This window comes from Trichosurus vulpecula, chromosome 2 (assembly GCF_011100635.1).
Source record: "Trichosurus vulpecula isolate mTriVul1 chromosome 2, mTriVul1.pri, whole genome shotgun sequence".
Lineage (NCBI taxonomy): Eukaryota > Metazoa > Chordata > Mammalia > Diprotodontia > Phalangeridae > Trichosurus > Trichosurus vulpecula.
Window position 1 is genome coordinate 408,110,715 of NC_050574.1, and position 16,367 is coordinate 408,127,081.

General features: G+C 36.3%; 1 protein-coding gene across 3 annotated transcripts in view; it reads left to right on the forward strand.

The window, feature by feature from the left end:
* The window catches only part of STS (steroid sulfatase), a 203,469-nt gene that overhangs the window by 139,895 nt on the left and 47,207 nt on the right, over window positions 1–16,367 (forward strand). For all 3 annotated transcript variants that reach the window (XM_036744807.1, XM_036744808.1, XM_036744806.1), the window contains exon 7: window positions 4,655–4,792. In XM_036744807.1, coding sequence (XP_036600702.1) covers window positions 4,655–4,792 — 138 coding nt within the window. The remainder of the gene's footprint in view (window positions 1–4,654; window positions 4,793–16,367) is intronic.

The following is a 16,367-nucleotide window of genomic DNA, read 5'->3' on the forward strand; positions in this document are numbered from 1 at the left end:
GCTTAACAACATGAGAAAGGTACAGAAATAAAATAGCTTATTTTTAAGCCATCCCACAGTTCACAATCAACAGCGCAAGACTATCATCCCATATAAATTGGTATCATCATACTTTGAGTACTTTTCCAGAAAATAACATTTGTAGCTCTCTCAGACTTTAAATAGATTGCTTTGAGATCAAGAATGGAGTAGCAGATAAAAATTATTCCCAAAAAAGATTTCCCTCCAGATGCTTGAGAGGGGATATTTAGTGAGACTTTTTAGAATCCGCCTTATAAAAAATTAAATAGCTAATAGGCTCCCAGCTTTACAAATGCGCTTCAAGCTTAGGAAGCATGACTGACTGCAAGAGGACCCTAGCAGGTAAGAGGTCCAGATTTTATCTTTTATATTAGAAAATTCTAAAAGCACTTTAGGACTATCAATGCTATAGACAAATACCCCACATTCTTGTTTGTAGCATGTCTGCTTGTTTCTTTGAGTGTTATAGGTAGCAAACATAGTGAACAGAACTCTGGACTAAGAATCTAGAAGACCAGGAAGGAAGATAAGAAGGAAGGAAAGAAAGAAGGAAGGAAGGAAATAATAAGCATTTCTATATGCCAAGCACTGTGCTAAGTACTTTACAGGTCTTGTCTTATCTGATCATCATGACAACTTTGGGAGGGAGGTACGATTATGGCAGACAGAAGTTAAGTGACTTGTCTAGAGCCACAGAGCTAATAAGTGTCTAAGGCTGGATTTGAAGTCTAGTGTTCCTGACTCCAAGCCCAGTACTCTATCCACTTGTGTAATTCTGGGCAAATCACTTCACATCTCTGAGCCCAGATTCCTCAATCTATAAAATGGGAAAATAATAGCACCTAAGTAATAGAGTTGCCGTGAGGATCGAATAAAAGAATGTAAGTAAAGCACTTCATGAAACTTAAAGTTCTCCAAAACTGTGAGTTATTCAAATGAACTTTTTGTTTTTTTTAAGTGAAAGCCAGTCCTGTAAGGATTTTTTTAGTGATCACTTTTCTACCCAACCTTTCCTACATCATAGCTTTCCACAGTCAGAAATAATGAAGAGGAAAATTTAATTTATTTAAATGCTTTATTAGCTCATATAGATCTAGCAAGCAACTATGAGAAGCAAGGTTTTCGTGTGGAATATGGATAAGATGTCCTTTCTTCCAGAAATAGGATACTTCATTTTCATAAAAGCTCTTCCTGGCCACTTTCTATCTTGATGGTATCTACCAGGCTCTAGCTCTTTCCATATTCCCTCCCTAACTGATATGCAATTCACTAGGGCAGTGGCATCAAACTGAAATAGAAACAGATCTCTGCCCACCGTATATTGACTTAGAAAACAATGAAGTAACGTTATGTTGTATTGTAGTTTTATTTGTTTGGTTAAACATTTCCCAGTTACATTTTACATTTCAATATGGTTCAGGTCACACTAAGGACTTTCCTAGGTGTTTGCCCATGAGCTCTGATGTTGACATCTCTGCTGTGGGGTATCCCACTTCTGCATTGTTCACTTTCATTGGAAGAGTCTTTGCCGAGCTCGGCATATCCTTGCGTGCTCTGTGATAAGAGTTTAGCTCATGGTAATAGTCTTTACTTCACATATGTATTGAGTAACTTAGTTCACCATAGTGTTATTCCGGAACCCGTGGGACTGGAGAGTATGATGTTGCTATGAACTTTTGGGGCTTCTCATTGAAGTCTTGTTTCCTGTTGTGACCGTGCCATTTCTCCTTTCTCCATTTTATATTCCCAGAGAGAAAAGGTTTAGGAAAGATAATTAGGCTATGATTTTCTACCTGAGAATGCTAAAACTAGCCAGGCTATTTCTAAATCTATAGAGACCAATCTGCTTTCAACCAGAACTACCCCTGTCCTGCTTTTTCTGTTCTTGAAAGGTTTAACCTTCTAGCTACCATGGCATTGATCATCTGATTTAGGCAATGACTGAAAAAGCTGGATGAAAGGAAGAAAAATAAATATCCATTATTAAATATACTGTGGAATCCATGGGAAACATGCAGAATGCTAAGAGGTAGAGCGGGTGGTAGCAACTTGTAGTAGGATAAATGGGTATAGTAAGTGCTGCATAAATGAGTTTTAGGATAAATAATGGCCTAGAGACAGTTTTTAGAAGTATAAAGGAAAAAAAAAAGAAGTGTAAAGGAAAGGAACACTTAACTGGAGCAAAGGGAAGAAGTGGAGTAGTAAAATGGGACAAGGTGTTTATGGGGGATGAAAATCTAAATTGCATTTGAAAGGCAAACTTTTTTCTTTTTTTCATTTTTTTAGTCCCTGTACAGAATATACTTTGGGCCATGGTACTTCTGAAAATATGAAAGGTGATTTGTTCTCTGAATTGGAGGTGCATGGTTGTATGCCCTTGAAAAACACTACTGAAAATAAAATTTTGATAAAAACATGCTCCTGAATTACCCACCATATCCTGCATGCTTTTAACTAAGAGATTGGCATTTACCCAAAAAAATAAAAAAGGACATTTTGTTTCAGAATAGAAATATTCGAGATTGTAGAAATTTGCCATAGCTTCTTGCTATTCCAACTAATTGCCGTTTTCAAATGAACAAGGCTTTAATTGGTGATGGAGCCAGATAACCCTTTGCGCACAATCTGCTTATGTATTTTGTCTAATAGTAAAGCATGACATCCCTTAATGTCATTTACCACAGTAGCCAAACCTTTATAATGCCTGTCATTTGTCATATATCTCAGTTCTATATGAACACAATGATGCTTATTTATGTGGTGAGCATTTTATTAAATGTCAGCATCTGCATTGGTAAACAAGAGTTTCATCATCTGGTAAGTCTCGGTACAGTTAATTCACAGGTCCAGTGCCTGTCTCTGTGCCTACATTTTAGGCATTTTTGACATCTGTGCTAATAAATGGAAATATTTGTTCCATCTTTTTTGTTGTGACACTAGCTTCATCGCAGGGGGGAAAAGATGTTCTGCATCAGATGACTTTAGATATTTTTCTGAAGTGAAGACACTAGTTGTAGGTTTTGATGTTCTTGCTTCTAACTATTTCGAAGAAGCATATCCCATCTGCCCATCCTCATTTTATCTGCACACCTCATGGTGTTAGGTAAAACCCCGAAACCAGACACTTTGGTCACCCTGTGACCAACAATGACAAACCTACCTTTGATAGCATGATCCAGTGAAAACAGAGCTTGCTTCTTAATGAGAGGACCTGCATTTGAGTCTCATCTCTGCCACTTTACTGTCAGAGTGACCACCAGTGCTAGGCACCTTCCATTTTACATCATCACAAACTTTGAGAAGCAGGTTCACCAAATATCCACATGTTGGCATTGTACCAAACAGCACATGCTATGCGTGATTTAATTATTGTAGAAAATTGTTGCAGGCATACAAGAAAGAGTGACAATTTTCCCCCAAATCAACCACATTACATCATTCCCAAATTATTATATGTTGACTTAGCATCTTGTCTACTTTGCCAGATCTTTCTTTGCAGAAATATACACTATTGTATGGAGGTGTTGGTATTAAAAAATGAATTTAAAAAGCATTTATTAGGCATTTACCTAAGTACTGTGAAAAGTACTGTACTAAGTTCTGGGGACTTAAATTAAAATATAAGACGGTCCCTGCTCTCCAGGAGTTCTCATTCTAAGCAATATAGAAGAAAGGTTTCATGTATAAGACAAATAGAAAGTTTTGTAGGCTAAAGAGTTAAAGTAGATGGTAATGCTTTCTTAATGTCATTTCTATCAGTAAAATCTTAACAGTTTCTGATGATTACCAGTTCGACAGTGCCAGGGACTTTGGTGGCAAGAACTATCTTTTCTGGGTCTTTGGCAGCCATGGCAGTGGCAGGAGCAGTGACAGGCACAGTGCTTCACTTTTCTCTCCTCCTGCATCAGGGGTGTTATGATTATGTCTGATGAGCAAGAGAAGAGGAAGGGAGGGGGAAAGACAGCTATCACTAGTTACAGGAAGTTTCTAGAATGAAGGAAGTTGATATGACAAATGCTCCAAATGAAAAGTTAGGGACTAGATGGTCCCCTTTAGAATTTCTGGAGAAGGGAAACCCTAGTTAATGACACAAGCTAAAAAACAGGACAGAAACTTTTTTTAAAAAAATGACTTATTTAATGGGGGATGGGAGGATTTGTTTTCGTTTGGCTTCTTTATTGTTGTTTTAAGCCTGGTAGCATAATGCCATAGGTTAGCTATCTATAGCAATTATTCTATATCAGTCATATAGCGTGTCTCTCAGAATTGTTATGTAAGCTATGAGACCAATTCTTAGAGAAATTTTTTTGGATATTCTGCAGAACCATTCTGTAGTTCTTGTTAGTGAAGATCAAACAACTGCATTGAACAGACTTTTAAACTCTTAGGTCTGATGACTGCAAATCTTGTTCAATACTCCAGGAAACCCTAGAGCAATCAAACAACCCTCTTGATTGCCCCGAGCTCCCCATGTTAGTCTCCTGATGTGATCAGCATGGTGCCAGTTGCTATACATAAAAATGCATTTTCTTTTTTCCTGGGAAATTAGCTGACAAATTAATAAGGGCAGGCATGCCTGTTTCTTTTGTGTGGAATGAGCTGTTTTAAACCTGAGGGTATTTTCTTCCTTTAGGGCAGATCTTAAAAGCTGTAGATAAGAAGAAATTGACAAATAAGACACTCGTGTACTTTACCTCTGATCAAGGAGCTCACATTGAAGAAGTGACCGACAAAGGAGACATCCATGGAGGAAGTAATGGAATTTATAAAGGTGAGAACCCTGTTTTTGAAATGACTCTTCATCATCTGTACTTCTACTCAGTATACTTGTATGCTTACCTTGTAATAATCTTTAAGTGGCTTGGGTCACTCTTGGCTGTCTCTCTGCCTACTCCATTTGCATTTTTTCTGTCCAAAGTATCATGCAAGTCACATCATTATAATGACAGCTTTAGGGATCAGCAGAGTACAAAGAATCTTGCAGAAGGAGTCAAGAGGCCTGAGTTCTAGTTCTAGTCTTTTAAAGATACTACTTAATGTCAATCTTCCAGATTCCTTTTCCTAATATGTAAAATGAGAGCTAATAAGATGAGTTAGATTCCATTACACCACAAGTATCTCTCAAAACTCCTGACTGTAGGCTTGAACCAGAATATAATGTAATTGGGAAATGTTTAATAAAAATGAAGACATAATACATCATATATGATGTTAATTTATGGTTTTCTAAGTCAATTTGTGGCCAGCAGGTATTCATTTCTATTGGAATTTGTTGCCTCTGAGCTAAATGACTTCTAAGATCCCTCCTTCCAAATGCTAACATTCTGTGATCATACTGGAGTTTTTAAAAAATCATTTTAAAATCATTAATCTTAACATAAAATTACACTGGTGATTTGATTTTTTTTCCCCACAATCTATCAAGTAAAGGTCCTTTCATATATTTTGGTGAGAAAAAAGCCATACATCCCTGACACATGATTTTAATCTTAAGACAACATTTTTGTCAAGTAACTTCTACAAAACTCAACAGGAAGAAAAAGAGTACACTTGACCAAACTCTGTAATCAGTGTTACTAATATTGTCAATCCTCTTCCATATTTATGTGTTTCCAGAGACCTATAGTCCAAGAAACCTCTAAATATGGAAGCAGATCGCATTGTTTATAAAATTAGATGATCCCCCTTACAAGACAACTCTAGAGGCCAGTTAGACATTTTCTAGGTGGTCTGTGGAGTAGTTTTGTTTTGTTTGTTTTAGGAGGAAAGTGCAGTCAAAGTAGCAATATTCTTCTATATCTGACAGTCCTGGTAGCCTGGCTTCTTGGAAGTTTGTCTAGTCTATAATGTGTAACACAGTTAATCCTGACCATATTTTATTATTATTATTTTTACTGAGGCCTTTTGTTTTTACATAATAGTTTTTCCTTAATGGGGCAGGGCAGGGTGATGTCCTCCCTCCCCCCCATTAAAGAAAGGAAAATAGGTAGGTGAAACATGCAGTGAAACCATTAGATCATGTAGGCAACATTTTATCTTGTAGTCCTCCTCTTCTTCAGATACGTTTTTCATCATCTGTTCTATAGGACTGAGACTGATCATTATAATTAATCTGAATTCAGGTGACTCTTAGTCACATTTTCCTTTACAGTATTGCAAACATTATGCATATTGTTCACTGTGACTGTAAATTTTTCCACTGACTTCTACAAAGACCCAAACCTGTATAATTTGATTTTTCTTTGAGGCCTTGTGAATGACCATTATTCTTTTTGGATGTAGGTAGGTGGAACTTTGTGTCGATACCTTCTTATTTTGGAACCAAATAATTCAATTAAGATAAACAGCCATTTAGTAAGCACTTGCTATGTGTAGTCAGCATCTGTATATTAAGTTTCTACATCAGCGGTATTAAACACAAGTGGAAATGGAGCCCCCAATCTATATGTGCCTGTGGCCACATATTGACTTACTTTTAAAATGTAATGTCAAACATGTTTTCTTGCATTTTTAAAAAATTGTTAAATAATTCTCAATTACATCAGGCAGCTAGGTAGTGCTGGATAGAGTTCTAGGCCTGGAATCAGAAAAACCCAAGTTCATATCTGGACTTAGGCACTTACTAGCTATGTGACCCCTGGGCAAGTCACTTAACTTCTGTTTGCCTTAGTTTCCTCATCTGTAAAGTGGGGGAAGTAGTAGTAAATATCTCCCAGGGTTGTTGTGAGAATCAAATGAAATAACAATTTTATAGTGTTTAGCATAGTACCTGGCATATAGGAAGTGCTATACAAATATTAGATATTATTATGATTTGGGTTGCATTCAGGAGTGTTGCAAGAGTGTAGTATGTTCTAACACCTTTACTCAAGAGCATGGCTCAAAGTTATAACCCAGATCTATTCTAATCAAGTTGTTCTTCTCCCAGGCCTTTGTGAGTATAACTTTGATGCTCTAGATAATATCTTACATACAGTCTCAGACTACTTTTTGTGCTTTCTTCCTCATATGATCTGTAAAACATACCAATGGGTACTTCAGACATATTTAGCTAGGTATATTTTAAATGTCTTTTTTTTATTTTTATTTTAAATGTCTTTGGGCATTCATATTCTAGTTCTTTGTGTACTAGTAGTAAGTGACACTATATTAATGTCACCAGAACTATTTTGTAACTTCAGAGTCATCCTTTTGTCAGGTTTTGTGGAAATCAGCATGTCTATCAAAAAAAATATTAGAAAACTTCCCAGGATTCTGTTCTAGCCACAAGAAATGACTAAGAGTAGCTAAATGTTGAAGCATCTAAATTTCCATGCTCTGGATATTTTTTCAAGGCTGTTGTTCATAGGATCTCAAAGAGGAATCAAGTCACTTAACCCCCTTATCAGAAAAGCATCCCTTTACTGAACAACAAAAATTTGTTCTGTTTTAAATCAAAAGCCCTTAAAAGATTCGTGTAACATGAACTCACTTTCTCACCTTGTCCCACAGCCAAATCAGTTCCACTAATTCAGTCCAAGAGCCATTTTGATGGAGTGACTGTATTTAAAGAGATAAACTATGAAAAAAAGGTGGGGGTGGGGGGGAAGCACAATTCTTCTTGTACATGTCATAGAAGCCTCATGTTCCAGTCCCTGACTTTCACTTTGTGGCTTAGGATATGAAGGGGAGACTTTGGAGTAGGGAAGGAGGGGAGGAAAAGAGAGGGCAGTAAGCAAATTAAGTCATTGGGTAAACCTACCTGGGAATGGCTCTGGAATTAAGAGCTATGTTCCTGCCTTTATTTTATAAACAACCTATGTTTGCAGCACTGCTATCTTGTTTTGATGTAGGAAGGTAGAACTTTCTTCTTTGTCTCATGCCTTTTGTCCAGAAGGAGATTTCAGAATGAAAATAGATGCTATCTGGACAGTGAGAATGACCTGAGAGATGGTGTGACATTATATATAGAGGTCTAGACTTTGAATCTGGAAGACTTTGATTCGAAGTCCCCTTCTGACACTCATAACTGAGAGTTTCTAAAACACAGGCAACCTTCTAAGGTATATTTACAAAGTTATAGACATGTATCAACCAGATCCTTTAATATTAGGCAGAAAACTGAATTTATTTAAATGTCCTATGTCAAGGATGATGTTAACAGTACATTTAAGTTCCCTTGAAGTCCTGAAGAATGAAAAGCAAGAATTTTATTTGTCATTATTATTAGAATTTGTCATCATTATAGAATAGCATCAGGTCTGTAGCGGGCACTTGTAAAAGCATCTTGTTCACTTGTCATTTTGGGTCTCACGCTGCTCCAAATGCCAGGGCAGGTACATCCTGCTTCCAGGTGTGAGTCCTGAAGTGCCATCTTCAATTCATTTCAACAAACACTTATCAAGCACCAACTATCTCCATGAATTATGGTAGGTGTGGTGATATGGAGACAAACACAAAAAGAGCCCTACCCTCAATGGGCTTATATTCTAGTTGGGGGATATAACTTGTCTACAACTAAGTAAATACAAGGCATATACAAGTTAATGCTAAGTAACTTCCAGAGGGAGAGATTGAAAAAACAAACAAACAATGGATTATGAAAATGGGCATAGTGTAAGAGGTGGCATTTTAGCTATGCCTTGAAAGAAACAAAAATTCAAGTAGCAGGGAAAAGGGAATGCATCTTAGGCTTTGGGGGCAGCCAAAGGCAGAAAAGCTGGAGATGAGACTGTATACAGAGAACACCTAACAGACTTGTTTGACTGGAATGACAAATGTCTAAAAGGGAATAATATGAAATATGACTCCTACGGAAGAAATTTGGAGGAAGAGGGTCAAACTTACTATTTTTCATAAGTTGGGAGGAAGGTTGGGAGAAGAATACATAAATGTTGAAAAGTGGTAGGAGATCTTCGTTCTTATCTGAACCAGACCAAGAAGAGTTGAAAACACATGTGCACACTGCACACACACGCACACACACACACACACACACACACACACACACACACAGTCATTGGTGTAGAAATACATTAAATTCAAGTAGGAAACAAGTAGGAACAAGGGTAGAGGAGTAAAGAGTTTAAGAAGGAGAGACTCAGGGAGGGAATATTTATAGGCAAAACAAACTTTACTTTCAGAGATTATATCAGTAAAAGGAAAGAAATGGGTGGTACAGTGGTAGAGTGCCAGGCTTAGAATCAGGAAAACTCATCTTAAGTTCAAATCTGACCTCAGACACTTCCTAGCTGTGTGACCCAGGGCAAATCATTTAACCCTATTTGCCTCAGTTTCCTTGTCTGCAAAATGAGCTGGAGAAGTGGATGGCAGACCACTCCAAAAAACCCCAAATGGGGTCATGAAAAGGTGGAAACGACTGAAAAGACTAAACAGCAAAAAGGGAAGAAAGAACAAAAACCAATGGTCTCGTCTGAGTAAGGGGAAGAGTGAAAGGGGCAATAGAGTAGAAGATTGCTTCAATTAAATATCGCTAATGTTGAATATTCTTTTTTCTTTCATCCCGCTCCTTTTTGTAGAAAGGGGATAGATGAGCCAAGGAGAATAAAACGTATATGAGTATTTTGATAGACGGGAATACAAAATGAATAACAAAGCAATAAATGTGAATGGAATAAATATACATACACATTGAAGATAGGATGGATTAGAAAGGAGAATCCAACAATATATATTTTATAGGAAACACAACTGAACTACAGATAAAATGAGAAGCTGGAGCTTTAGATAAACTACAAAAAATGGGAAAGCAATTATCTCAGGCAAGGCCACAGGAAAAATAGACATATTTGAAAGACAGAAACAGGGAAGCTACTTTATTGATAAAAAATGAAATAATATTAATACTTAATACATATGTGCTAATGATGTAACATCTAGGTACTTTAAAGAAGTTGGTTGAAAGGGAGAAACAGAAAGAAAAATTGTAATCATTGGGACCCCAATGTGTCTTTTTCTGGCATAGACAAATTTATCAAAAAAGATAAGTAAGATAGAAGTTAAGAACTTGAATAATATTTTAGAAAAGTTAGATATGCAGCAGCATGGGGCATGGGAAGGGTAGTAAAGAGCTATCCTCAAAGTCACAAAATCCTTACTGACTTGTTATGTGACCATGGGCAAGTCATATAACTTCTCAGTACTCTAGGCAATGCTCTAAGGCTATGAGTTGCAGAGAAGTTGTCAGCTTGCATAGACTAAAGGACTTTCCTCACTCAAGAATTCCATACATCAATTAAATCAAAAGGGGAAAGTCAACTAAAAAAAATCAACACAATAGCTTCAGCAAAATAGCATTAATAATATTAAATAAACTGACATAAATCATCAGCCTCTACCAAATACCAAGCAACAGAAAGAGAAATTTATTCTGTAACTACAGAATATACACAATATTTGGAATTCCATCTACCAAAACACTTACAATATGTGTACAACTATAAAATACTCTTTAGAGAAATACAGACTCAAAGAAATAGAGAGATGTTAATTACTAATGGTTGGGGCCATGCCAATATATAAAAATGACAAATTTTTACTCACATTACTTTGAAAATTCAGTGTTACACCAATTAAAGTACCAGCGTATTCCTTCATAGAACCAGACAAAATAATAGCAAAATTAAAAAAAAAAAAACTCAAGGGAAATCAAGAAAAAAAGTGGAAAGGTCTAGTTTTATATTGTAATAAAAATCAATAATAGTATTTGGCAATATTTTACACTATATACTACAATAAACTCCAAATGTATACATGACCTACTAGATGTAAAAGGTAAAGGGTCACAACATAAATTAACGGAGCAGGGATTGGGATACCTCTTGCCATTATGGATAAGGAAAAAGTTCTTGACAAGCCAGAGGATCACAGAAGATAAAATCAATTTTGCTTCCATAAAATCGAATAGTTTTTGCACGCACACAAAAATCAATACAATAAAATCAGAAGGGGAACAACGAACTTAAAAAGTTTTTCCATTAAATTCCTCTGATAAAGGTCTGATATCCAAGATATAAAGGAACTGATTTAAATGTATAAGAATAAGAGCCATTCTTCAAATAGTCAAATAAACAAGCTGTCAGCAACCCATATAAAATTGTTCTAAATCACCATAAATTAGAGAAATTCTTACGAAAAAAGTTTAAGATTCTACCTCATATACATCAGATTGGCAAAGATGATGAAAAAAGAAAAATGACCATTTTTAGAGGGTCTGTGGGAGGATAGGCAAGCCAAGGCATCATTGGATGGTTCTTTGAAAGGGTCTAACTATTGTGGAAAGCAATTTACAAATACACCCCCAAAATCACTATAAGCAATTTAGTCTCACTGTGATAGAGCTACTAGACCTATACTCCAGCGAGACCAAAGAAAGAAATAAAGGACCAATATGTGCAAAAATATTCATAGCAATCCTTTTTATTATGGCAAAGAAATAGAAACTAGGGGATATAGATCAATTAGTTAATGGCTGAACAAATCACAGCATATGAATGTAATGCAGTATTTTTTCCCTATAAGAAATGATGAAATGGACCTATTTACAGAAATTTGGGAGAACTTACATAAAATGAGGCAGAGTGAAGTGAGCAGAATCAAGAGAACAATTTATATAGTGACTGCAACGTTGTAAAGGAAAACTACTTTGAAAAACTTAAGAATTCTGATGAAAGCAGTGTCCAAGCAGGACTCCAAAGTACTGATGATGAAGCATGATTCCAACCCCTCTTCAGAGAGATGGTAGACACACTGTGCAGAATGGGGCATATGTTTTTTGATATGGCCAATGTGTGGATTTGTTTTGCTTGACTATTCTTATTTGTTATAAATGATGGTTTTTAAAATGTTAGAGCCAATCTAGTGAGAATGATGCCAACAAAAACGTGTTTTTTAAATACATAGAATAGATTGCAAGGTAGTTCAGAGGGAAACAAAGACAAGGACAGTTTTTTTAGAAATTAAAATTTTAATTTAAAACTAATAGGTTGAATGTACCATCCCCATTAAAAACTGGATGCAATGGAAATTTGTGTTTTCATTTACTCTTTTCCCCCTTTTTGCATTATGTTTGTTGCTATTTGTCAAGTTCAGACTAGTAAAAAATAGAAATTTAAAGAATTTAATCAAGGGCCCACAGAACCCTACCCCTCAAGGAACTTGCAACTTAGTAGGGAGACATTGAATATGCCAAGTAACTTTCAGGAAAAAACTAATATGATATCAGTGCATGAAAGAATCACAGTGTTTTTTAGGACATATAAGGGAAGAAGCATCATTATTAGCTAGTGAGAGGTATGTGGAGATCAGGAAAAACTTCACTCACCAACAAAATATTTAATGTGATATGAGTTTAAGGGGATGGGGTGGTGAGAAAAGGTGAGGACATTGCAGGAAGAGAGAATGATGTAAGGAAAGGCATGGAAGTGGAAAAACCCACATACATACAGAGGAGATGGTAGTACAGTTTGGTTAGGGCATGTTTTGATCTGCAATAGGGAATGTTTAAGTAGCATCATATTGCTGAGGTTCTGAGTGGCTAATAATTGAATCTGACCTTATTAAGTAGGCAATGAGGAGCCATTGAAGGGTTTTGAGCAGAAGAGTGAGGGGACAGAATCTCTACATAAGGAAGATTAATTTTGTGCCTATTGTAAAGGATGATTTAGAGAGGAAATGGAGATGGGAAAATTGGATCAGGAGGCTAGTTAAATTGTGTAGGTAAGTGATAATGGGGTTATATACCAAGGTGGTGACAGTGGAAACAGAGAGCAGGGGAGATGCCTTTTTCAAGGCATGGAAATAAATGGGAATAGAATAGTTAATTGGAGGATTTCTACAGTAGTAGAAAATAGTATCTTATTATTTTTAATTCTAAATAAGAAGTATAGTCTCCATATGTAGGGATGTCTTCATAACACTTGCTTTGCTTCTATATAAAAGACATTTTATTTTTTCCTGGCTTGAGAACAAAACAAAACAAAGCAAAAATTGTGCACAGTCACAAATTCCAAGAGAAACTATTTGGCCGTGAATGATCCAGATCTCTTATGAGCTTTTCCTTGTGGTCACTGAGTCTGGCAAGTGTTCCCCCATTGCAATAATATTGCTCTCAAAGGGCAATAGGTACTTTTATTGGAAAAAGAAAGCAGTAAAGCTTTCTGGTAGTTTACTGGAAGGTAGCTAGATTTAAGCGTTATCATCAGACATTGGCAAGTTTCTTACTCTATTTCATAGGAGGTAGTAGAAGCTGCCAACTTCTTGGACATTTCTCTTAAGTTACCATCAGGCATTCCCTGGGCTTTTTTACCTGCCAGGGATCTCTTTTAGTTACAAGGAAAAATATTTCCTATGTAGGTCCTTCTCACTTTTAGAGCTAAACTAACATGATCTAACATGGCTTCTCAGTTAAAACATTTTCACATGTATTTTTAGTTTTGTCTTGTTTTGGGTTTTTTCAATCTCCTTGAAAGCATTAGGAAAGATTTTGCCTAAGAAAGAAATAGATTGTTAGCAAAGATCTGAGTGGCATTTACCCAAACTCTGAACTATTTAATGTAAAAGGCATAAAGGCAAAGTATTTTGTTAGTTCAACCCAAATAGTTGACTCAGTTTCTCTTAAGAGTTTTACATTTTTTTAATTAATAACCCAGGACATTTAGCAGTTTCATGTGCAGTTTATATAACTGTTCTTTCAACAATTCCAAAACCATAATTAGTTTTAAGGGGCACTCTTTTTTCCTCTTTTTTGAGTATTAATGTCAAGATGCTTATTATTTCAGATATTAGACTGATAATTGTCTCATCTTTCATGAGTGAATTACATATGTTTTCCTCTAGAACAAGCAAAGGAATATAAAATACTGCATCTTGGGCAACAACTCGGTTTGTGGTGAATGCAAAGAACAAACATTCTAAAATGGTTTGCCCCTAGTTTGTGAATCAGTGTTTCCCTAGAGGGGAAACCCAAAGGAAGAAAAGCAAGAAAGTGATTTGTAGAAAATCCACAAAGAATATCAAATGCAAGAATTATTAGCATGTACTTCTGCCATTAAAATTGACTGACTGTATGGTAGCATTTACAAAGTGCAAAAATAGCAACACATTTTGAGAACAGATGTTCATAGCAAGAGTCCCCTGCTGAAGGACAGAGCAAGACATATTTGAATCTGTTTGTGTCCCTTGAAAGAATTATTTCTCAGTTATTTTTTCCATGGTCTCACATAATGTAAAGTTATATTGTGAGCATTAACCTGTAAACTAATTTAAAACTAAATTTTAAATTGACATCTTCCTATCCCTGCTAAGAAATATTAATGTCTCCCTACTGCCTGCAGGATAAATTTCAGTGGCTTTTCAGAGTCCTCTATAAACTGGTGCCATCTTAATTTTCCAGCTTCATCTACTACCAGCTTTCTAAATGAGGCCTTTCTTTTCAGGGTAACAGTTTTAATTATTGTCTTCTAAACCTTTATTTTAATTTTCCACCTCCATACCTCTTTGTCCTATCCACTTGGAACATTTGACTTACTCTTTCTTCCCTTTGTCCACCAAAATCCTACTCATTCTTCAAAGTATATCTCCTTCCCTGACCATTCTAGCTGCAAGCAATCATTCTCTGATTCTTGACTTTAATGGAGTGTAGTTTCTGTGCCACTCGTATAGAACATAGTGGCTTGTATTGTAGCTATCTTGTGTTCATCATATCTCCCTTGGTAGAGTGTAAGCTTTCAGAGGATCTTTGTAATTTTCCCCACCACCCCAATCCCTACACAGAGTATTCCTGTATATAGTAAGTGGCTAATAAATATTAATTGAATAAACAAATTAATGAATGTTCATCTTTCAACATGCTGAATTTTGTTTCCATTGCATCCGTTGCTTGGTAGATACATATCCTTTTTTTAAAAAATTTAGTAACATTTATGAGCATATTTAATTCCAAGGTGAGAGAAAGGAGAGGCTGCTTTGAAAAAAGAACAGTACAAGCTACACCATCTGACAAATATCATGCACATAAACACATACTCTTGAATGTGTGATTATACTTCCTAAAACATGGTTTTCCCGTAGAAATGTGGGATTAATGTGCAAATCTGCTACAATTTAGAAAAAAATTTACTGATGTGTTTAGTAAAAAGTTCTTATAGCTTTACATAAACAGAATGCTATTATGTTTATCAGTGCACCTTTTTTTCCTTCTAAATACAAACTGTGAACTATGAAAGGAAAGCCTTACACAGCTAAAACTTCCTATGTGTTGAAGGTTGGGTGAGTTCAGCTGTGTTGGATATTGAAGCATCATGTTTCCAGGATAAATAACACCAGTTCTTTCAGGCTGTTCTCATATGGCAAGGTTTTCAGTCCTTGGACCATCCTAATTCCCTACCTTAGGATGTGAGATATGTCTGATCAATGTTCTTCTTAAGGTGTGGTACCCAGAATTGGACTGGCTTTAGGACTGGAAGGAATCTTAGAAGGAAGGAATCTAACACCTTCACCTTACAGATGAGGAAACTGAGGCCTAAAGAGATGAAATGGTTTGCTTCACACAGAGAGTACTGGAGATGCAATTTGAACCTATATTCTCTGACTCAAACAAATGCACTTTTCACTATAACTTGTAGGGCACATAACTCAAACCTGGAATCGGGAAGACTCATTTTCATAAGTTCAAATCAGGCCTCAGACACTGACTAGCTGTGTGATGCTGGGCAAGTCACTTAAACCTGTTTGCCTCAGTTTCTTCATCTGTAAAATGAGCTGGAGAAGGAAATGGCAAACCATTCCAGTATCTTTACCAAGAAAACCACAAATGGGGTCACAAAGAATCAGACACTACTGAAATGACTCAACAACAATAAAAATACTCAAACCCAAATCCTGCAACTATATCCATGCCTTTTAACTCTATCACTTTGCCTTTTAATGCCACGTAGCTGACCTTTGATGTATTCAGTATAATGAGAAAATTAGATGTGATGTGTTTATTTGAATCAATATGTGAAAGTTGTACTAAACTCCTGCCCTACTGTGGTCCTGTGGCAATAGCATTGACCCAGGCTCTCCAATCTGTGCTTCAGATAGGGGATCAAGAATGGACTGTGTCTGTGGTCTGAACACCAGACTATTGTTGTTCAGCTATTTTTCAGTTGTATCTCATTCTTCATAACCCCATTTGGGATTTTCTTGGCAAAGACACGTGAGTGGTTTGCCATTTCTTTCTCCAGCTCATTTTATAGATGAGAAAACTGAGGCAAACAGGGTTAAGTGACTTGCCTAGGGTCACCTGTCTGAGGCCAGATTTGAACTCAGGAAAACTAGTCTTCCTGACGCTAGACCTGGGACTC